The sequence below is a fragment of the Balaenoptera physalus genome, assembly GCF_965194825.1.
Source record: "Balaenoptera physalus genome assembly, chromosome: 3".
Lineage (NCBI taxonomy): Eukaryota > Metazoa > Chordata > Mammalia > Artiodactyla > Balaenopteridae > Balaenoptera > Balaenoptera physalus.
The window spans coordinates 13,119,618-13,142,590 of record NC_138890.1 but is presented as its reverse complement, the minus strand read 5'-3'; the positions used below and the strand labels follow the sequence as shown (position 1 = coordinate 13,142,590).

At 53.0% G+C, this 22,973-nt stretch overlaps 1 protein-coding gene across 2 annotated transcripts in view; it reads left to right on the top strand.

The window, feature by feature from the left end:
- ELL (elongation factor for RNA polymerase II) overlaps positions 1-22,973 on the top strand; it is an 81,137-nt gene that overhangs the window by 36,384 nt on the left and 21,780 nt on the right. The window contains exons 3-6 of one of the 2 annotated variants that reach the window (XM_082455451.1): positions 15,143-15,198; positions 15,350-15,397; positions 22,122-22,243; positions 22,619-22,782. In XM_082455451.1, coding sequence (XP_082311577.1) covers positions 15,143-15,198; positions 15,350-15,397; positions 22,122-22,243; positions 22,619-22,782 — 390 coding nt within the window. The remainder of the gene's footprint in view (positions 1-15,142; positions 15,199-15,349; positions 15,398-22,121; positions 22,244-22,618; positions 22,783-22,973) is intronic. The other variant, XM_082455452.1, reaches the window with a different exon arrangement.

The window sequence follows — 22,973 nt, the reverse complement described above, 5'->3', positions numbered from 1 at the left end:
GATTTTAATAAAATGGAGCCATTTAAAAAAAAGAAAGGAGCAGGACTTCCCTGGTAGGGCAGTGGTTAAGAGTCCGCCTGCCAATGCAGGGGACACGGGTTTGATCCCTGGTCCGGGAAGATCCCACATGCCGCGGAGCAGCTAAGCCTGTGCCGCACAACTACTGAGCCTGTGCTCTAGAGACAGCAAGCCACAACTACTGAGCTCGCACGCCACAACTACTGAAGCCCATGCGCCTAGAGCCTGTGCTCTGCAACAAGAGAAGCCACCGTGATAAGAAGTCCGCGCACCACAACGACAAGTAGCCCCCGCTCGCCACAACCAGAGAAAGCCTGCGCACAGCAACGAAGACCCAACACAGCCAAAAATTAACTAATTAATTAATTTTTAAAAATAGAATTAAGGACTGCTTTTTGAAGGACATTGTTAAGAGAATAAAAAGACAAGCCACAGACTGGGAGATTTTTATCTTTGTAAAACTCATCTGCTAAAGCTCTGGTATCTAGGATATAAGAACTCTCAAAACGCAATAATAAGATGACCCAGTTTTAAAAAATGCGTTGGAGATTTGTATAGCTTCACCATAAAGATACAAGAATGGCAGATTAGTCCATGAGAACATTCCACGTCATTAGGGAAGTGCAAGTTGAAACCACGAGATACCACTTCACACCTACGAGAATGGCTAAAATAGAAAACCTGACAACATTAAATCCTGACATGGATGGGGAGCAAGTGGAATTCTCCTTCCTTGCTGATGGGACTGCAGAATGCACAGCCACCCTGGAAGCCAGTGTGGCCATTTCTCATGAAGTTGAACATACACTTACCATTCGGACCCAGCCGTCACGCTTCTGGCTGTTCATCAGGTGAAATGAAAACTCGTGTCTGCACAAAAACCTGCATGTGAATGTTTATAGCAGTTGATTCATTAGTTCCCCAAACTGGAAATGACCCCAGTGTCCTAACTTAGTCTGCAGATGGATGAACAGACTGTAGTATAATATGGTGGGTTAATACTAAGCAGTATAAAGGAATGAACTTCTGGTGACAGCAGTGTGGTTGAATCTCCAAGGTATTATGCTAAGTATTGTGTGGTCAGCCGGATAAGGGCCCCCTTATCTATTGATGTCCAGGTCTTAATCTCTGGAACCTGTGAATGTGACCTTATGTGAAAAAAACGACTTTGCTGACGGGAGTAAGTTAAGGATTCTAAAGCAGATTCACAGATACAGAGAACAAACTAGTGGTTACCAGTGGGGAGAGGGAAGCAGGGAGGGACAGTATAGGAGTAGGAGATATTTTTAAAAAGGGTTATTATGGGATTATTTGAAATCATGTGGGTGAAACTTCTGAAAATTGTAAAGCACTGTAGAATTTAAAGAATCTCTCATTCAATAAAAAAAGTTTTAAAAAGTTTAAAAAAATAGTAAAATATGATAAATGTAAATCTATGTTTAGATCAAAAAAAAAAAAGCCAAGAAAAAATTATTTTAAAGAGTTAAGAATTCTGAGATGGGATTATCCTGGGTTTATGGGCGCTAAATGTGATCACAAGTGACGTTTTAAGAGAGAGCAGAGAGAGATTTGATGCAGAGGAAGAGAAGGTGATGTGACTACAGAGGCAGAGATTGGAGTGATGCGGCCATAAGCCAAGGAATGCCTGGAGCCTCCAGAAACTAGAAGAAGCTAGGAAGGATCCTCCCCTAGAGCCTTCGGAGGGAAGTCAGCCCTGCTAGTGACGCTTTGATTTCAGCCCAAGGGTACTGATTTCTGGCCTCCAGGACTGAGAGAATAAACTTCTGTTGTTTTACACCACCAAGTTAGTGGTGACTTGTTACATAGCCACAGGAAACTAATACAGTATGATTCCATTTATATGACCTTCTAGAAAAGATGCAACCATAGGGACAGAACACAGATTGGAGGTCTCTGGGGATGAGGGGAGAGTTGGAGTACAGGTGGGCATGTGGGAATTGCAGCAGAAAGGAAGGTGGCCCGTCTGGTGCTGACCGTGTTTATTTGCTGACCCAAGAAGAGCAAACAGAAATGCATGGGAAGGTGTCAGGGCCAGTTGCAGGTGATTTACATCTGTTTTTCTAATCCTCAGGATGTCTTAAAATTTTTTCCCTAAGCTTTCTGTGCACTTCTGTGACTTCAGATAGAAATATTTGCTGTGCTGGCCACCATGTGGGTCCTGATTTACACCTGGCTTATGGCCACTTGGAATCCCTTTTCTTGCCTTTACATGTCCCTTCACATAATGATGAATGTTGTGCCGTCCTCCCGGCCAAGGGGAGGAGCTGCTGTGGGCCCCTGTGCTGGCCTGCCATGCCCTTGCTCTGCTGTGACCTCATCAAGTAAGCGTAGAATCTTATCACTGTGTCCGCCCAGGTTTCCCAGCTTGGCCCTGAGCTGGCCACGCCCACAGGACTGATCTGGGGATGCATCCCAGGCCTTTCTACCCGCCTGTGGTTCACACAGTTGGCCCCTCTTGGTCCCAGACACTGTCTAAACTCTCTATGGTCTCAGCATCCCACTTGGAACCTGCCAGGAAGTCGCAGGGAGGATTCCTGAAAGGCGTTTCCCAATCGTCTCTGCTTTACTGGAAATTGGGGGACAGTTGCCAGGAGGTCGGCTGACAGGCCTTTTCTCAGGACCTAACCTCCCCCTTTGCTGGCCACGCACTGCTCAAGAGAGGTTGGATCCCAGCTCTGCAGAATCAGCTCATGGGCTTCGTTTGTGCTTTGTAGAATCAGAAAGACAGACTGTTTAAGGAGGAACAGAAGCCTTCCCTCCCATCACTTTCCACAGGCAGCTGTGAGTTACGGGGGCTTCAGGCCACAGGGAGCATGCTGCCTGGGCACAGTTGCCACTGTCCCCAGTGGGCACTTCAGGACCGAGAGGGGCAGTGTTGGGTACTGATGCTCCCCACGTTCAGCCAGTGGTGGGCATCCTGGGACTGTGTCCAGATCTGCCCCGTCCTTGATGGTCCTTCCACCTCCACTGGCTCCATCCCTTTCCCCCACGTGAAGCACCAGCTCTGTGCTCACCATCCTCACACCCTCCCACACCGTCCATTCTGTGTGCCTTGGGTGGGGGGTCTTGTACACGTACACTTTTTTAAAAAAAATTATTTATTTATTTTTGGCTGCATTGGGTCTTCGTTGCCGCATGCGGGCTTTCTCTAGTTGTGGTGAGCAGGGGCTACTCTTTGCTGCGGTGCACGGGCTTCTCATTGCGGTGGCTTCTCTTGTTGCAGAGCACAGGCTCTAGGTGCGCAGGCTTCAGTAGTTGTGGCATGCGGGCTCAGTAGTTGTGGCATGCGGGCTCAGTAGTTGTGGCTCACGGGCTTAGTTGCTTCGCAGCATGTGGGATCTTCCCGGACCAGGGCTCAAACCCGTGTCCCCTGCATTGGTAGGCGGACTCCTAACCACTGCGCCACCAGGGAAGTCCCGCACTTTTTAATTTTTTAAAATTTTTTTATACAGCAGGTTCTTATTAGTCATCAGTTTTATACACATCACTGTATACATGTCAATCCCAATCGCCCAATTCATCACACCCCCGCCCCCACCCCCCTGTGGCTTTCCCCCCTTGGTGTCCATACGTTTGTTCTCTACATCTGTGTCTCAATTGCTGCCCGGCAAACCGGTTCATCTGTACCATTTTTCTAGGTTCCACATATATGCATAAATATACAATATTTGTTTTTCTCTTTCTGACTTACTTCACTACTTCACTCTGTATGACAGTCTCTAGATCCATCCACGTCTCAACAAATGACCCAATTTCGTTCCTTTTTATGGCTGAGTAATATTCCATTGTATATATGTACCATATCTTCTTTATCCATTCGTCTGTCGATGGGCATTTAGGTTGCTTCCATGTCCTGGCTATTGTAAATAGTGCTACAGTGAACATTGGGGTGCGTGTGTCTTTTTGAATTGTGGTTTTCTCTGGGTATATGCCCAGTAGTGGGATTGCTGGATCATATGGTAATTCTATTTTTAGTTTTTTAAGGAACCTCCATACTGTTCTCCATAGTGGCTGTATCAGTTTACATTCCCACCAACAGTGCAGGAGGGTTCCCTTTTCTCCACACCCTCTCCAGCATTTGTTGTTTGTAGATTTTCTGATGAAGCCCATTCTAACTGGTGTGAGGTGATACCTCTTTGTAGTTTTGATTTTCATTTCTCTAATAATTAGTGATGTTGAGCAGCTTTTCATGTGCTTCTTGGCCATCTGTATGTCTTCTTTGGAGAAATGTCTATTTAGGACTTATGCCCATTTTTGGACTGGGTTGTTTGTTTTTTTAATATTGAGCTGCATGAGCTGTTTATATATTTTGGAGATTAGTCCTTTGTCCGTTGATTCGTTTGCAAATATTTTGTCCCATTCTGAGGGTTGTCTTTTCGTCTTGTTTATGGTTTCCTTTGCTGTGCAAAAGCTTTTAAGTTTCATTAGGTCCCATTTGTTTATTTTTGTTTTTATTTCCATTTCTCTAGGAGGTGGATCAAAAAAGATCTTGCTGTGATTTAAGTCTATAAGAGTGTTCTTCCTATGTTTTCCTCTAAGAGTTTTATAGTGTCCGGTCTTAAATTTAGGTCTCTAATCCATTTTGAGTTTATTTTTGTGTATGGTGTTAGGGAGTGTTCTAATTTCATTCTTTTACATGTAGCTGTCCAGTTTTCCCAGCACCACTTGTTGAAGAGACTGTCTTTTCTCCACTGTATATCCTTGTCTCCTTTGTCATAGATTAGTTGACCATAGGTGCGTGGGTTTACCTCTGGGCTTTCTATCTTGTTCCAGTTTTTATTTTAAATCTTTTCACATGGGACTGTGCATGGGTTGCTGGGACAGAGGTGAGAATAACGATTGCCCCCTGGCTGTCAGTCTCACCCTCTGAACTTTTACCCATCTTGTCTCAACTTATCCCTGTGCCCTCCTCATCCCCCCGTTTTTGGTTTGTTTGGTTTTGCTAGAGCATCTTTAAAACGATCCCAGGTATCTTTTCATTTCATCCATGGCTATTTCAGTCACTGTGTTGACTGTCAACAGATGCAGACTTGTGTTTTCAGACGTGGCCTCCGCGCAGCTCCCTGAGAGCACCCTTGCTGGCCCTCCGCAGGCTCCTCACTGAGGCTGGTTCAGGTAGGGTCCACACAGAGCCACACGCGACATTCCTGTTAGGTCTGTGGTAGCTTATAGCACTCCATTCTTCCCCTCGAGCCATTCATCTGTTGAAGAAACCAGTTCGTCGGCCGCAAGGAATTTCCCATGTTCTGCTCTGGCAGTCGCTGTCCTCGTTGCCTTCCGCGTGGCAGCAGCTAGCTCAGGGCTTCTCGGCCTCGGCTTCACTCACATCTGGGGCTGGGTCACTCTGTGGTGGGGCCATCCTGTACACCGTAGTCTGTTGGGCAGAGTCTCTGGCCTCCATCCGTCAGATGTCAGGAGCAGCCCCCCACAACCAAGTCACGACGTCCTAAAATGTCTCTGCGCGTCGCCAGTGTCCCCTGGGGCAGAGTCACCCAGTGGAGAACTGCAGGTGTAACTTGTTGCCTTACCCACTGCGCTTCCTACAAACTGGTCACTAGACCTGGAGGTGGATTTCATAAGCCACTTCCTGTTGCTTCACCCTCGAAATGTTCTTCTCCACGGGGAGAGAGAAGAGGATCCTGGCCGTAAGCTTCCTTCTCGCCCTCGCCCCATCTTAGGGAAGAGGAGTTTCAGGCCAGGATTCACACCTTCTCCCACAGGCCTGCCTGTTCCCCTGACCGTCACTGCCCTGTGCCCACCCTGTTTTTTCTTACATGCATCAACATCTTTATTAAACAGGTTTCTTCACCCAAGTTGCGCCCCCTGCATTGGGGAGCTGCCTGGGGGCTGAGTGACCTCAGGGTGTGGACGCCCCTGCCCTGCTGTGTTGAGGCCTCCCCACTGCCCACCACTGCCAGGCCTCCCAACTCAGCCCTGGGCTCTTAGTCAAAGCATGGTACTAGCAGTGACACTTGTCCGAGCAGCTCCTGGTTTCATCCTCCCTGCACTGCTAATGCGGGATGGTGTTCTGCTACTCGGGGTGCTGACAGGGCTGGTGTGGGGGTCAGTGCCTGCTGCTTGGGAGGTGCCACACTGGGCAGCTTGGCCCCGGGGGAGGGCGTGACCTGTGAGCCTGCGATGTGAGTGACACAAGACCTCAGAGGGTCTGAAGAGACTAAGTGTGTCGTGTGTAATGCTGCCAGCCTGAGGCGTAGCCCATGCATGTACCAAGTGTGACAGGCATGGAGATGGGTGGTGTTGTGCCTGGGGGGGGGGGGGCGTGTCATGGGAAGTTACATTACCTGGTGGCTTGTTAATCACCGTATGAGGGCTGACCCAAAAGCTGCTGAGGAGACAGGGACTTGGGCATTGCCCGGGCTAGTCCGTCAGTCCCTCTTGGTCCCTAAACACGTAGAGGAGGTAACAGGGTGGCAGGTACCCCTAACAAGTGGTGCGTCCCTGATCCTGTGAGCTGTCAGCCCCTGCAGGGAACAGCCAGCCAGAAGTCAAGGAAGGACCACGTTTGCACGTTCAGCCCATGCACCACCAGGGGCGTCCTAGCTGCTGGGGTCCAGGGCAGGCTGGGTGGGTCTGGAGGGTGACGCTGGTCCTACTATAAAGACACCTCTGCCTGTTTGCTCAGAAGACACTGTTGGTACCACATCTACTTTCTGAGAGGGCCCATGAACCCAGGGGGACCCCTGTCTCCCTCATACCACGGCTGCCCTCAAACCTTGCCTTCTCGGGCTTCCCTGGTGGCACAGTGGTTGAGAGTCCGCCCACCAATGCAGGGGACATGGGTTCGAGCCCTGGTCCGGGAAGATACCACACGCCGCGGACCAACTAAGCCCCTGCGCCACAACTACTGAGCCTGAGCTCTAGGGCCCGTAAGCCACAACTACTGAGCCCACATGCCACAGCTACTGAAGCCTGCGCGCCTAGAGCCCATGTTCCGCAACGAGAAGCCACGACAATGAGAAACCCGTGCACTGCAACAAAGGGTGGCCCCCGCTCACCACAACTAGAGAAAGCTCGCACGCAGCAACGAAGACCCAACACAGCCAATCAATCAATCAATCAGTCAATAAAACAAAAAAACAAAAACCTTGCCTTCTCACCCATGGCTGCTGTCTCTGCCACCCTTGCTGCCTGCAGTCCAGCTCAGTGTCTCCGCTTCATCTCCTTACGCCATGTGCACTGTGCCCCTTACTTCTTCCTTCCATGTGCAGTCACGGCCATGTGGTGTCCTCTCTGTGTCCAGCTGTCCCACTCTGTGAGGCATGGCCTGGGACCCTCGAGGCTCGGGAAGTACCCCTTGAGGGCAAGAACGGGTAAATGATCCAACCAGGCCAGAGGTGCACGTTCAGCGTGTCCAGAGGCAAATATGCGGGTCCATCTGCTCCACGTCCCCAGAGCTGAGGTGCAGGGAGGCCCGGGTCAGCTCTGGCACCGGGAGACCACGCCCTCCCAGTTAATCTCCTGCAGTGGGTCAGATGGTGTCAGGACCCTGGGACAGTCTGCTCCCATCTCCCCCTCCTCCTCCTTGCCCCTGGTTGCCACCCATTTAGTGTTGCACATCCAAATCCCGCACTTCATTATTGTTATTTTTGCCTTCAACTATCAATTATCTTTTACAGAAACATAATGAGAAAAAAGTCTTTCATGTTCATAAATGTTCACCATAACCTGACAGTCTTCATCCTCTGTGCAGATCTGCATGTCCATCTGGTGTCACTCTCCTTTCCTCCTAAAGAACTTCCAGAACCTTCCTTGTAATGCAGATCTGCTGCAAACAGACTCTCTCAGCCTTTGTCTGAACAAGTCTTTATGTCACCTTCTCTTTTCACTGTATATGGAATTCTGGGTTGGCAGTGTTCTTTCCTCAGTATTTTGAAGATGTCCTGCTGTGGTCTCTGAGCTTGTTTCTGACATTTGGCCTCGTGAGTGCTTCTCCGTTTGTGGTGCATCAGTCAGCCCGCTGCACTTGTTTGCTTATGGTGTGTTGCCACGTGGTTCTTTGTTTTCTGCTGGAGCTTCTTAGATCTGTGGATTTATAGTATTTGTCACATTTGGGGGTTTGAGGCCATTATTTCTTTGGATATCATGCCCTTGGGATTCCAGTTACATGTATAATGGATTTCTTAGTACTGTCCCACAGTTCACCACGGCTTTTTTTTTTTTTTTTTTTTTTTTTTTTTTAGTAATCTTTTTATTTTCCCGTATGCACGCACACACGCATATCTACAGAGTTCTTGTCGGAGTGTGCAAGCGGCGTGGGAAGACAGTTTTCACCTAACATAGGTTTCTGGGCCATGGCCCCGCACCGCCATCTACGCAGCACTCCATGGCGAGGTTCCAGAACGTCCCACGCAGCCTCGCGACGCTCATTGTCGCGGTGAGACATCTGGACGTCTTCCTCATGTCCGGGCACTACTTCGGCTTTTCCGTGTTCCTACTCCCACAGACTGGCCTTGGGGCGCCCGTGGTAATACTCCTCCCCTCACGCTTCCCACGCCTGGATTTCCCACCGTCTAGGGCCACGGGCTGGCCTTCCTCACCTCCCACAGTCTTCAGACACGCAGCCGGGCTCACCAAGGCTTTGTTCATTTTCCTGTAGATTTTTTTCTGTGTGATTCATTTTGGGTAAATTGACATTACTTTGTCATCAGATTCACTAACCTTTTCTTCCACAGTGCTTAACGTTAATCCCACCCAGTAAGTATTTCATCAAGATACTGCATTTCTCAGTTCAAGAAGTTCCATGTGACTCTCCTCTGGTACTTCATATTCCTCTTCTCACCAGTTCAAGGTTCTCTTTAAGCCCTTGAGCATTTTAAATTTAGAATAGTTGCTCTAAAGTGAAACCCTTGTCTGATAATTCCATCTTCTCTGTCCTTTCTGGGTCTGTTTCCATTGACTGATTTTTCTCTTGGGTTAGGGTTCACATTTTTCTATAGCTTCACATGTCTGGAGAGTTTTGGTTTTTGGATACTGTGTGTTGTAGATTCCATGGGATTGTCTGCTGGATTTTATTGTCTTAAAGCATGTCAGTTCTGCTGGCTGCTGGCAGGCAGTTTGGTTAGCAGTGGATCAGCTGATCTTGGGGAAGCTTGTTTTTGAAATTTCTTAGTAAGGGGAATAAGAGAACCCCTTAAATGAGGGCTGGTTTAGCTCCACTGCTGAGTGGTGCAGTGTGGACTCCTCTGGGCTGGCTGCCTGTGGTGTCTCCTGGCCCATATCCCTGGGCTTGGGGACCCACCTCAGGGAGAGACCTGAAGCCTTCCTGGGCAGCAGCTCAAGGCCCCGTGCAGGTGCCAGGAGCTGTCCCTCTGCACTGTCCCTGCCTTCATGGGCCTCTGCCCGCACATGCAGTTCCTTCAGCCTCCCTGGCCCGTGGTGCAGAGGTTGCTGGAGACAGTGAGCTGAGCAGTCAGAGGCTGCCTTGGCCGTTTCCCTTCTTTCACATCTCTGGCCAGTGCTGCCTGCGTTCGCTTGGAAAGCATTGTTGTGTGTTTTGTCCAGCACCCTGGTTGTTGCCAGTGGATGGCTTGTCTGGTCCCAGGTGGTCTGTCTGGCCCTGACATGGGTGCCTGCTTGTGAAGAAACTGAGAAGGTTCAACGGGATAGCTATCTGTCCATTCACCCCTCCATCCATCCAGTGAATATTTCCTGGGCTTGGGTGGCCCACCATGGCCTTCCAGTGGTAGAATGGCCTGCCCCCCTCTAAGTGGAGTGCAGGGCATGAGTCACCAGCCTAATCACCAAAATCTCCAGACAGAAGGTTGGAGGTGACTGCAGCAGACGTGGCTGTGTCCTCCTGGGGTCAGCCTACAAGTCCCTGAAGGGCTCAGAGAAAAGGAGGCTGCAAATGTGTGTACCACCCAGCACAGAGAACCTTGGAGGTGGCAGGTGGAGTTGGATCCTGGCCCCGTGTGGGTTTGGGCGAGTCATTTGACCCTCTCTGATACTTGAGGTTTGTGGTAGAGTTTAGCGATAACAAGCCTAAAATGCAGCTCTTAGCCTGCGGCCTGCAGGATGTGTTCCTGGGTGCCATGTGCCCTGGTCCCGTGGTGCCCCCCCAGCTCAGGATGGCTCTGGGTCCCGAACCTTCACCAGGCTGTTAAGTCAAGGGAAGTGCAGGCGGGCTGTTCCTCAGGGATCCTGGATCTTTGGCTTTCAGTGTGGCCTGCCTACAAGAGGTTGTAAGTTGCCAGCCTGGGGCCTTGAGGCTGCTCTGCCCAGGTTTCCCCGGAGCCTTCGGGAACAGCCAGCATCAGACCTGCACAGTGTGCCGCGCTGCTGGTAGACCACAGCCACTCCTACTCCCACCAGCCCAGTGGCCACCCACTGGAGTCAGGCACAGGCCTTTGATGGGTGGGGCTTGTGTCCTGAGTGCACCCAGTGGACACCCAGCAACCTCCAAGTGAGGGTCCCCGTTGGCGTCCACTGCAGCTTGCTGGTTGGAGCAGGAATTAGCCCAGATGGTCCTGTCCTGCCTTGTTTAACAGCAGAGGGTGGAAGTGGGGCCATGGCCCCAGGTGCTGGGAGGCACCTCTGTCATTGTGAGCGACCCATATGGCAGGGTTTCCAGAGGGGCCCATGGCACTTGGGGTTACCCTCAGACTACCTGCCCCACTTTGAACCTGACTCAGAAGGAAGGGAGAGAGCCGATGAGTTATCACGTGACCAGCTTCCTTCCGGTAGTTTCTTGGAGGTGACAGGGCTGGATGCACTTTGAGTAATTCAAATAAAGTGTATTTGCGTCACAGTAAGCACCTGAAAACTTCTGTTTAAGAAGATAGAAACCTTACTTTGATCTAAAACAGATCTCCATTTCAAGTAGCCCCTGCGCCACAACAAAACAGTATGTGCCAAAGGCCACTTTGGCGGATGTTGAAGACGCACAAGTAGTTTTTAAGTACATTTTAGAACGCTTTAGAAAATTCTCTTTTCTTAAACCTTCTTGTAACAATTTTAATTTTGTTGTGCTTCATTAAAATGTTATTGGGCCTCCAACCTGGGAGTCTGTGACAGGTGGGATTGTCACGTGCCAGTGTGCAGGACACTCCAAAATCAGAGACTCCTGCAGCCCTTGGAGAGGTGCCCTGGCCAGTGCCTGTGTTTCCTCCTGGAAACCAGATGGGGGGGATGCAGTGGTAAGCAGGCAGCTTACCTACAGGCACCCCATGTGGAAAGGTCTGCAGAAAGGGTCAAGGCTGTCGCCCCCAGGACAGAGGAGAACTGATGGGCGAGAGCCACAGCCAGCTTAGGCAGCTGCATTAACCCAGATCACTGAGGGTGGGCCCTCTGGTGCCAGCAGATGTGCTTTTGACTGCTCTTGGTCGCCAGCTGTTAGGCGGCATGGGCTGAGTGCCATTAGAATACACCTCAGGGGAGGGACTTCCCTGGCGGTCCAGTGGTTTGGACTCTGTGCTTTCACTGCTGAGGGCCCGGGGTCAATCCCTGGTCAGGGAACTAAGATCCCACAAGCTGCGAGGTTCAGCCAGTCAGTCAGTCAGTCAGTAAACAAACAAACAGCCGTGGAGCAACTAAGGCCGTGCGCCACAACTACTGAGCCTGTGCTCTAGAGCCCGTGAGCCACAACTACTGAGCCCACGTGCCACAGCTACTGAAGCCTGCGCGCCTGGAGCCCGTGCTCTGCAACAAGAGAAGCCACTGCAATGAGAAGCCTGTGCACCGCAACGAAGAGTAGCCCCTGCTCGCCACCAACTAGAGAAAGCCCACACACAGCAACGAAGATCCGACGCAGCCAGAAATAAGTAAATAAATAAGTAAATTTATAAAACAAACAAATGAACGTACCTCAGGGGAAGTCCCTGGCGGTCCAGTGGTTAGGACTCTGTGCTTTCACTACTGAGGGTGCGGGTTCCATCTTTGGTCAGGGAACTAAGATCCCATAAGCCGTGGAGCGTGACCCAAAAAAATGGGAAAGAAGAAAAAAGAATACACCTCAGTCATTGACCAAGTGTCATTGACTCCTCTTTTTGTTCTAAAGTCTTCCAAATGGGGCTCTTGTCCCCTCTGCCGGCACAGAGGCTGGTGGAATTTAGACAGGTCTTGGCTTGGTGTCTTTTTTGCTAATGGCGATAGACAGGTGGCCCATCACCTACGTGTGTGTGTGCGTGCGTGCGTGTGCACACACACGCGCACAGTGGTGTGAGTGAATTGCTCTGTTGTTGACGAGAAGGACCTGGCCTGATCCTCCTACTGGAGGGAGGAGACACTACAAGAACCCATGTGGCCCTGACCCTGGTTCTATGATGAAAGTCAGGCGGCATGGGGACACGCACTTGAAGCCAGCCCTCCTGGCATAGTGGAGGAAGCTTGGGCTTTTAGGCCTCTTGGCTAACTTCTATACAGTATAAAGTCTTATTCTCAGTGCCCTTGGGGATTGAATGACTTTGTGAGAAAGCAGTCTCCCAAATAACTTGCTTGACAACTAGGCCAGTTAAATGCTTCACTAGATGGCCCACAGGGAGCGTGTGATCCAGGGGGAGGATGGCCCACCACACCATCGAGTCAGCCAGGCACCAGGGGGGCTGCCCTGGTGGAGTCTCTTCTGGGAAGGTGTACCCTTCTTAGTTCCTCTCCTTCGCTACCTACATCCGGGCTCGCATCATTGCTGACGTCATGGCCCCTGTCCCCCAAGCCCCTGGAACACAGAGGCCTTGCTGTGTGTGGATGGCAGACACACGTGGTGCTATGGTTAGCCCCGAGCTGAGTCTTGCATGGAGGTCTGGACCGAGAGACCTGGGGGCACGAGAACCAGGTCCTGCATGCTCTCTACTACCATGGTGTCCCACGTCTCTGCTCCGGGCTTTGCACTTGCTGTTCCCTGGCCAAGAACACCCTGACTTCCTACCTTTCATGATCAGGTGATGTCAGTAGAGAGCTCCGTAATGACAACAGACAGGGTGGCTTTACCTTGACGCTGTCTTTGCTGCGTGCTTGTGTGTTCTGCTGTTTCCCTTCCACCCACTTTACATCACTCTTGCACTGAAAATGGTTAACGGACGGGAGTCTCTCCCCATGTTCAGGTGGTGTTCCTCAAAGCCCACACAAGTCTTCAGAGAAAGACCCTCTGTATGCCCTAGGGCAGGTCATAGCGTTATGGAGGCGTCATTTATAACCCATAGAACTTCCCCATTTTAGGTGTATAGTCAGTGAGTGTTAATGTTCCACCCAAGAAGTTCCCTCCAGCCTGTCTGCAGCCACTCCCCACTTCCAGGCACTCACTGATCTTTAGTTTTGCCTTTTCTGGAACTTTATATAGATGGAATCATCCATCGTGTGGTGTTACATGTTGGGCTACTCTCACTTAGCTGGTGGCTTTGAGTTTCATCCATGTTGTGTCCATCAGGAGTTCGTTTCTTTTTATTTCTGGGTATTATTCTGTTGTTTCTCTGTCCACCAACTGATGGACATTTGGGTTGTTGGCTATTTTTTTAATAGTAAGAGTAATTCTGCTGTGCACATTTATGTATGTTTTTGTGCAGACATATATTTTCATTTCTGTTGGGTATATCCCTAGGAATGGAATTGCTGGGTCATGTGGTAACTCTGTGTTTAACCTTTTAAGAAACTGCCAGACTTTTCTACAGGACCTTGTATGTTCCCACCAGTAAGGGACGAGGGTTCTGGGGTGTCGTCTTCTTTCTTTTAGCTATCCCAGTAGGTGCCTGTGCCGTCTCTTCCTCACTGATGAGTAAGGGCTTCTCCCGTGCTTATTGGCCACTTGCAGGTCTTCTTTTTGATCTCTGTCTTTAACCCATTTCCAAGCAAAGGCCACTGAAATGTTGCATCTCCAGGGGCCCAGCTAGGCGGGGCCCCCACTGGTGCTGCTCCTCTAGTACTCTGAACAGCAGCCCAGGCAGTGGTCTGGTTGTGGTTTGTGGGATGGGTCATCTGGTCCTGAGCCTGCTTTGGAGGGAGCCTGGCCCCTGTCTCAGCAGCACAGTGGCCCTTGTGCCTGCAGGGGCTGGAGCAGCACAGGGGGCTGGAGGACCTCCCATATCTGCCGGCCTGGTGGTGAGGGGTGTTGTGCTTTAGAAGTGTGGGGTGGTTTCTGGGGTGTCAGATCCCATGGAGATAAGTGCTGGAGCTCCGTGTGACCTCTCAGGTCTGCTCTAAATGGCGGAGTCCTTGGAGATTCTTGGCAAAAGGGGAGGCTCCTGGTAAGCAAAGTGGGGTGAGTGTGTGGCCCACAGGGTCCAAGCTGGCTGAGCCCTGTCTCCCTCACATGCCTACAGCCCTCAGCCCAGTGGCTGACGGGGTCACAGGCACCGAGAGGCCAGTCTGCCCATTGGTTGGTTCTCCCCACATGTATGTAGCTCCTCTACCCACCCAGGGCTTGCGGTGGGCCTGACATTCTGGGTGGGGAGCAGACAGGTAGCCACTCCAGACGCTCTGAGAGAGGCGTGGGGGGCCCAGGTGGGAGAGCCTCCCCTCCCTCTAGGGGGCGCTAGGGTGGAGACCTGAGAGGTGGTCTCTGATGGAGGTGGGAGAGCCCAAGACTTCGGCACCCTGTGGAGGAACTGGGGAGGACAATGGGCACAGAGGCCAATTTGGGCCCTGTGGGTTTGGAGGTAGAGGGAAGGGGTTGTGGTGACAAACCAGCACCACCCTGTGGGGTGATGTCTGCTACACAGAAGGTGGGTGCTGAGGGCCCCAAGATAGATGAGAAAGAGAGGTGCGACCCTCCATCTGGATCCGTGTTCTTTCTAAAATTCCACCAGAAGGCTGATCTCTGAATAGCTAAAGCTTAAATTATTTTGAGTTTTTTGGTGTATTTTTTCTTGTGACATTTGGAAATTCCGCCACTCCAAGTGCAGTGACAAGCTGCTCTGAAGCTGTGACGTGGGAGCTGGGCAGGCGTTGGGCTCTGTCCTGCCAGGGTGTTGGGGGGCAGGGTGTCACCTCATCAGCCTGCCTCCTGGCTGGTGGTGCTCACCCATCCCAATTCCTTTCCAGCGGGGTGTCTCTGAGGCAGGATGACCTGGGCTGTTGTTGGTTTTGGGAGAATGGTGAAGGGGGGCTGCCCATTGCCTGTATCTTCACTCTTGCCTCTCATGTGTACCTTCAGCCCTGGACCCTGTGCCATCTGAGGAACTCCTACTGATCCTTCAAAACCCTGCTCCGGTAACCTTTCCTGTAATTTTCAACATGTGTGGGTTTTTTTTTCACCCCTCCTGAAAACACTGTCCTTATCTGGCTCCTTGTATGACTGGGAAGTGAGGCTTTGGATTTCCAGATATCTTTATTGACATTTTTCCATCTTGCTTTTTTGCAGGATTCTGTTTCACTGAGACCTTCGATCCGATTTCAAGGAAGTCAGGGGGTGAGTCTTTTTTTGGTCTTAATCATATTTAGAATTGTGGAACTGGTGTGCTCCCTGCCCTGTTAGGGCTTGCTGGGCACAGCAGCCGGCTGGGAGCAGTGTTTTGGCCCCATCCACCTCTGTGCCAGGCTGGGCCCTATACTGAGTCAGGGTCTGCCTCTGGTTACCTCCAGGCTGGTCCTGTGGCTGGGGCCACACCAACAGGCCATCTGTGGCCTGACGGCAGCTCTCCTGTCCAGTGGCTCCTCGGTCTCTCCCCCTTCCTTCCTGTTAGCTGCCAAACCCCTGTTCTGACTTGATCTCTGTGCTGATTCAAAACTATGGCCCCAGAGCCCAAGCAAGCCTGGAACTGTGTCCCCCCAGGGTGGGACACTTGTCTCTGTCGGTGGACCTGGGACCATGGGTGTTTGTCTGGCTTTTGGTACTGGGCAGGGGGGTTATAGAAACTCAACATTCCCATTTTTTCGTGAAAGGTATTTGATTCTCAATAACCATCTTACAGAAAAATTGGGGAATGGAAGAAAGGGTGGGTTGTCCATAATCCTTACCCCCCCAGGTCTTAGGACCCCCATATTGTCCACCCACCAAAGGTGCTTTAGAACACTTTAGATTTTCTTCTAGTCTTCATTGCAAGTCTTTTTTTTTTTTTTTTTAATCTGAAAAGTTGCCACATGTGTCTAAGTCAGTTTCCACCTGACAGCCTGCTGGCTTCTTACAGGGTTCTGTGGGTTTTGCCCCAGCCAGCATGCTCCAGAGAGATGGAGCCTTGAGGAGATATGTGTCTGCATGTGCAGATACATCGATACCAAGAGATTTATTGCAAGACATTGACTCATGTGGTAGTGAGGCTGATGAGTCTGAATTCCATGGGGCAGGTAGGAGCTGGCACTGGGGTTCATAGGCGAGCTTCTTCCTCCTCAGGGAAGCCTTAGTTTCCTTCTTAAGGCCTTCAGCTGATTGGATGAGGCCCACCCAGACCATGGAGGGTCATCTCCTTAAAGTCAGCTGGTCGTGGGTGTCACTGCTTCTACAGAATACCTCCACGGCACACCCAGATTACCATTCATAGAGTCATTGGGAGCTGTGGCCTGGCCAGGGGGACACACGAACTGACCATCACACCAAGACCAGTCAAGGGTCGGTGAGACGCCCTTAAAGGCCCAAGGGCCCTCCCCCCGCCCGCCCCCCCGCCCCGATCCGTGCCTCCTCTGGGGCTTCCTCCGCACCTTCATTGGCCCCATCAGTCTTCTGCCGGTCACCCTTTTGCAGCCTCCACTTTATCTTCCCTGAGACATTTCCCCAGGGGTTAGAGGTCAATGCTGGGCTTGCTGCCAGACTGGCCCAGTGGCACCCTCTTGTGGCCCATGATCACTCTGTGCCCTCAGCAGTCGTGGGAAGATGAGGAAGCCAGTGCACGGATTGGTGTTCATTTATCCAGTGAGCGATGCTTTCTAGTCAGCAAGGCACCACTTGGCTGCTCATAGAAGCGCTGTGAGGTTCTCCTGGGTTGTACCCTGTGTCGCCCAAATTCCTGTGCAAAACCTAAGAGCCACATCCATTCAAGTTAGGGGTCCCAACATCTTAGTTTTAGACTTATGCTTTGCCCACATTTCCTTCCTTCTGGGCATTCTCATGTGTAATGGAGTTCCTAGAAGGTTCTGAGGGTGTGGAGGCCCTGCGCTGCAGCCTGGGGCAAGCCAGGCCATGAGTCTCCACTAAGAGACTCTGTATGAGACCATGTGAGGGCTGGAGGGGGCTGTGTGATGAGGGGGGTGCTTTCCCAGCTTGCTCTGAAGGATCAGGTGCTAAGTCTGCCCCTTATGACCTCTGGACCTTGTCCTTCTCCTCCTGGGCATTGATGGAATGTGACCATTCCTCCCTGCCAGGTGTGAGAGGCCTGGCCTGGTGCCAGGCACACAGCAGACTCTGTCCTGGCCAGGCCATATCTGCGTGGTCACTCAGAGCGGAGGAGGGGAGGAGGCAGGGTGCCTCACTCTCCGCTCCCACTTCTCCTGGTCGCTCTGTACACTCCACCTGTGGAGTTGGAAATAGAGTAGGAGGCTGGCGGGTGGAGTTGGGCAGGCTCATTCAATGTTCCTGATGCTTGGGCTGACTCGATGTTCTGGACCCCATGTAGGCTGACAGGGCCCGCTTCCCAGAGGCCCATGAAGCTGGCAGACTGAAGATTGAGACCCTGTTTGCTCCTTAGCTCAGGGACCTTGGCCAGATCTTCTCCCTCTGTCCCTTGGCCTCGCTGCCCAGGAGATGGGCCACCCACCTCAAGGGTTGTATGCAGGTTAACATGGCCTTAGGAGAACCAGAGTCCTCCCTGCAGTCCAGAACGGGCTCACTCAGTTCCTGGTGCTAATCCCCACCTGATGTGAATGCAGTACAGCTGGTGTAGGGTCTCGGTGTCACTCAACTCCTGGGTTGGGAGTCACATCCAGTCCAGCCACATCCCCGCCTGTGCTGTGAGTGCCACAAGGGCTGGGTGCTGTGTGGCTGGGCCCCCGTGTTGGCTGGTTCCTTGGGGTGACTGTATGGCATTTGCCAGGTTCCCCGGAGAGCCCAGCCCCACCTGTAGCACGTCCATGATCTAGGGCATCGTCTTCAGAGCAAAATGCTCACCTTTGTTTCATTTGCCGTGTACATGTGTGTTCTCTGCCCTCTCACAGACACTGAGCTGGCTGACCTGGGCCCCTCTGCCATCAGGGGTCACTTCTAAGGTGTCAGCCCCTGACAGCTGGTGAAGCGTCAGGCTGCAGAGGGGAAAAGAAAACCCCACTTGGCCGGCCGCAGCCCAGCACTCTTCAGTTGATGAAAACAGAAAGAAAGGGAAGTAGGGTTGGCATCCAGGGCTGTTGAAGGCATTTCCATGTGCTGCAGCAGGAACCCAAATGGCAGTTTACAGAATGAGGTTTTGTGGCACTTGTCAAGGGCCTTTGACCAGTGTCTCTGGGATCTAGGAGCCAACTCTGCGGGAATCATTAGGGATGTGCACAAGATTGAGCCACAGGGGTGCTTGTTGCTGTGTCACGGGGATAACTTGGAAAGCCCGGGAAGGGGCGGGCAGGCGGGCGGGCATTGTGCACTCCCGCTTCCCAGGGCCCACAGAGTGTGGGAGCGGCTCTCGAGAAGGAAATAGGTGCTTAGAAAGCGCCCTGGGTTTGGGGTTGAGGAAGCTAGGGCCTCCCAGTGGACGGAAGAGGCCACTACAACTCTTAGGAGTTGTATTCAGCTGCGCAGTAGTAACTCTTTACCCAAAATATATTTTATTCTGAGGGTTCCCTGGAAAAGAAAAATAATGAAAACGAATGTTCTCTGAAAACCCCTCTAGCTAGAGAGAGGCTGGCTAGTCAGTGTTTGGTTCCTGTGTGTGCCTGTTTTGTCTTGTTCTTACCTGACTGGAATACCAAGTGCTCCCTACCATTTATCCCCCACCCAGCTCGGGACTTGATTTGTCTCATTGAAGCTCCCACCTGCACCACAGACAGACCAGGCCCCGCAGGTCTGGGGGAGGGCTGCCGGCCTGACTTGGGACAGATTTCAAAGGGGGTTGATTTAAGGGCTCTGGCAGGGACTCGACCTACTCGCAGCGGAACCAACAGCCGCTCTTGGGCCTCAGGCGGATGTCAGTCCCTCAGGTGCCCAGAACCATCTGGGTTGGGACAAGGCTGTTTGTTGCTCCAGATCCATCTGTTTGTCTGTGCACACAGACACATGCTTAAGTTTATGGCAACTCCCTCTGCCTCCCCATAACCAGGAGTTGGGGCTAACATCAGATGCACCCAAACCTGCCATGCTCGGGCCAGCTGAGGGCCACGTGGTGGTCCCCATGGGACAGCCGAGACTTGGTCCAGAAGGCACACGTACTGCTAAGCGGGGGCCAAGTTTCGGAACGTGTCGAGCTCTCTGCTGTCACAGAGAAAGCCGCGCATTCCTGAACCATTCATGCCCAGCTGGCTAGTTTCCCTGCTGGTTTCCAGTGACTGGTAGCCATTAACCAGCAGCAAAACAGCCTGTTAACCAGAGGATTCCATAGGCGGTGGTGCCACAGAGCTGGGGAGGGCCTGGGGCTTCAAGACCCTCCAGTGCCAGGCTCCAAGCAAGCCTCCCCTTCCCACCGTCCTGCAGCCCCAGTAGCTGCACAGACCCTCCTCTGGGCTCTGTGCTGTGCCCCCGCCTCCAGAATGTTGGAAGTGGCCATACATACCCATGTGGGAAAGGTTCTCACAGGGTAAAAGGATCACACTGAAGGTTCCACCACACCCCTGCCCAGAGAGAAGCACGGTTGTATCAGGACTCATGCTGTACGTACCCTCACCTTTCCTCTTAAGGGCGATAGCCTGATGGGGACTGTGGCAGTCATGGCAGCCACTGCCCTTTGAGCAGCCTGAGATGGAACAGTGCCCCCTGGGGAGGCCTGGTCTCTGCTAGAGCCAGGATGTGGTGAGGGAGAGGATCAAGGTCAGGATGGAGGAAGAGCCACCCGTGTTGGGGTTCAGGCTCCATCGGAAGTGCCTTTTGATTTTTCTGACTTTGTGGTGCGCAGTCTTCCTGCCGCATTCTGGGCAACCGCATCAGTGTGTACCTGGCTGTGGGTGCATCTCCCACAGTGACCCTCAGAAGCACCTGAGTGCTGGGTTTTCAGTTACTTCTGTGATGGAGAACAAAAGTCACATCTGCAAAGGAATGTGCAGACAACACAGGGTGGCTACTAGTGCTGGACGAGATGGTGCACACGCCCTGGAGCGTGTGTGTGTGTGTGTGTGTGTGTGTGTGTGTGTGTGTGTATACATGTGTGTTTTCCTGCCCGAGGTGAGTGATAGCAGGCAGCCTGGGTTTGATTTTTTTAGATGCTGAGTGTGAGTTGCTCCATCTCTTTTTGACCCTCATAAAGAAACAGGTGTTTGTGTTGAGATTAGGGCCTGCGTGGCTGGCCAGGGCCAACCTGGCATTGCCACCCTGCTGGTCTCCTCCATGGACTTTGGCCTCACCTGCCACTGGGTGTGTGTCCTGGGTGGGCCCTGCCCCCGAACTGCATTGACAGGAACATGCCGGAGGGCCAGGAGGGAGTGCTGGACAGACCCCAGCTGGGTGGCTGGGTGGAGCTGGGCCAACGGGGCAGCCTTTCTCCTGGGCAGCATTCATTCTGGGGCGGGGAGGTGGGGGACAGGGATGATCATCAGCCCAAGGTCATTTGCAGTCCTTGGACGGCTGGTGCAGACTGTCCCTCTCCCCCAGGCCAAGCCCTGCCTACCCCGAGCGGCTGTGCCTGGGAGCCACTCTGTGACGCCTTGGCTCTCAGTGTGCACGGCGGAGGCCTCTCTTTGGAACAGGGACTGGCTGTGCATTGAGGGAGTCCTGCAGCATTTTGAGCCAGCCCTGGGTTGTGTGACCTCCCAGCTTCCCTCATGGGTCTACACACCACCCTGAGGGCTGGGGCGGGGGAGCCGCATCCCTCCCTGTGGCCCAAGCTGCCGTGTCCTTGCTCTCACGGACAAGGCTCAGACAGGCTGAGCCGCCTGCAGTCACGTGTGACAGCTGGGCACAGGGCAGGGGGGATTCAGCCCTGAGCCGCATTCTGTCCAGCGCTGATGAGGCGTGTTAGTGTCCTCACACCACCAAAGAGGAGACGTGCTCACCTTGGCCTGCTGAGCCGGTGCGACAGCCCAGGAGCGAGGCCTGCTGCCCCCTAACCCCCAGTGCTGCCCCTTCTTGTTGACCACTTGTGACTCTACCTTGTGTGTCTGCCTAGCTGTGATGAGCTCCTGTGCTCAAGCCCAGGGATTACTATAAGGCTGGTCACCTCTGGTGACAGGGTTCTGGAGGCCCTTCCACTGCCTGCACAGGGGCTGGCGGCCGGAATGTGAGGTTTTCCTGTCTGTGTTTTTCAGCAGCTGCTGGCCTTCACCCAGTGTGGGCAGGGGGCCAGAGGGTCGGCCTGGAATTAAGTGGCCTCTGGATGGCCTGCCTACGCTGAGCCCTGCACTTTGGCCAGGACTAGTGCTGTCTGTCTGTCTGTCTGTCAGCCAGGCCGTCTGTCTGTTCTCCGTGGCGGCTGTGGTTTTGCCTCGCTAGGCTACACTGGCGCTCTCTGAAGTTGGGGTTACATAAACCATGGCACACGCATCCCCTGTCATGGTTGATTGGGGGGCAAGTGCTGCCCATCTGTGAGCCCCTCGGGGCCCGTGCCTGCCTTATTCACAGCCACACAGGTGGAGTCAGTGTTCGGCCTGGAGGAGGTGGAGGGGGCGTTGCTAAGTGGGAGTGCGGGTCAGGGCATCTCGACCTCTCAGCATGCCCTGCCCGCTGCTGACGCCCACCCATCTTGTCTCATCTTTACGGTTGTCCTGAACCAGATCAGCCCTGTTTGGTGGGGAAACTGAGTCATGGCCCAGCTTGGGGTGGGGTCCCTGCCTCTGGTTGTGTGCTGAGTGCTCTGTGCTCCTCAGACTGAGTTGCCATTGCTGCTTAGAAACCAGACACAGGACCCCACCCCCCGCCACTGCATGAGAACCCAGGACCCACCAGCAGCCTGTCCATGGTGACACGCTGGTCCTGTCACTGTCAGGAAAACAAAGGTGCGTTTCAAAGGAATGTGGTTTTACATTCCCACTGTAAGGGGCATGCTTCAGGGATGGGCCTGGGTCCTGTGCTGGCCCATCCTGTGGTCCCCTCTGTGCTGTGGACCTACCGATGATGTCCCCCCCTCTCCACGCAGCACATCTCCATCCCCCAGCCTGACTGCCCCACGGAGCCGCGGACGTTCTCCTTCTACCTCTCCAACATCGGCCGTGACAGCCCACAGGGCAGCTTTGACTGCATCCAGCAGTATGTGTCCAGGTGAGCCTTGCCCAGGCTGCCCCAGGTCTCCCAGTGGGCAGACCCGCCTCCCCCGACTTCCACTGTGGCGTCCCCCGCCCCAGCCTGCTGTGCAGATGTTTGCCCACCACCTCCAGCCCCAGCGCCCCTTCTTCCTCTTCTCAAGTGAGCTACCCTGGCTCCTTACAGTGTGTCCAGGGCACAGGTCTAGGTCCTGGCGTGCCACCCGTGGCCCAGGGACCTGGGTTCCCTTGTTTCTTTTGGGTCAAGATGTGCCTTGAAGAAACCCTGTTGCCCAAGTCAGCACCAAACCCCATTTCTTGGGCATGGGGGTGGTGACCATCTCTCCTGGTCATCCCAGGTGCTCATCTCGGCTTCTGGCCCCTTGTCTTGCAGCCATGGGGATGTCCACCTGGACTGCCTGGGCAGCGTCCAGGACAAAATCACAGTGTGTGCCACCGACGACTCCTACCAGAAAGCGCGGCAGAGCCTGGCGCAGGCTGAGGAGGAGACACGGAGTCGAGGCGCCATCGTCATCAAGCCCGGAGGCCGTTACCTGGGTGAGGATCAGGGGCCTGGGGCTCCACCTGTGGGGGTCTTGTACCTGCTGGGCAGCTGTCGGTGGAGCAGGAGAGACTCAGGGCCCATCCAGACCAGGAGCGGGAGTGATGGGTTGACAGAGGTAGGATGAGCTGGGTCGGTGTTGGGTCAGGACAGAAGGTCCTTCCTGGGTGGCATCTGCTGCCTTCTG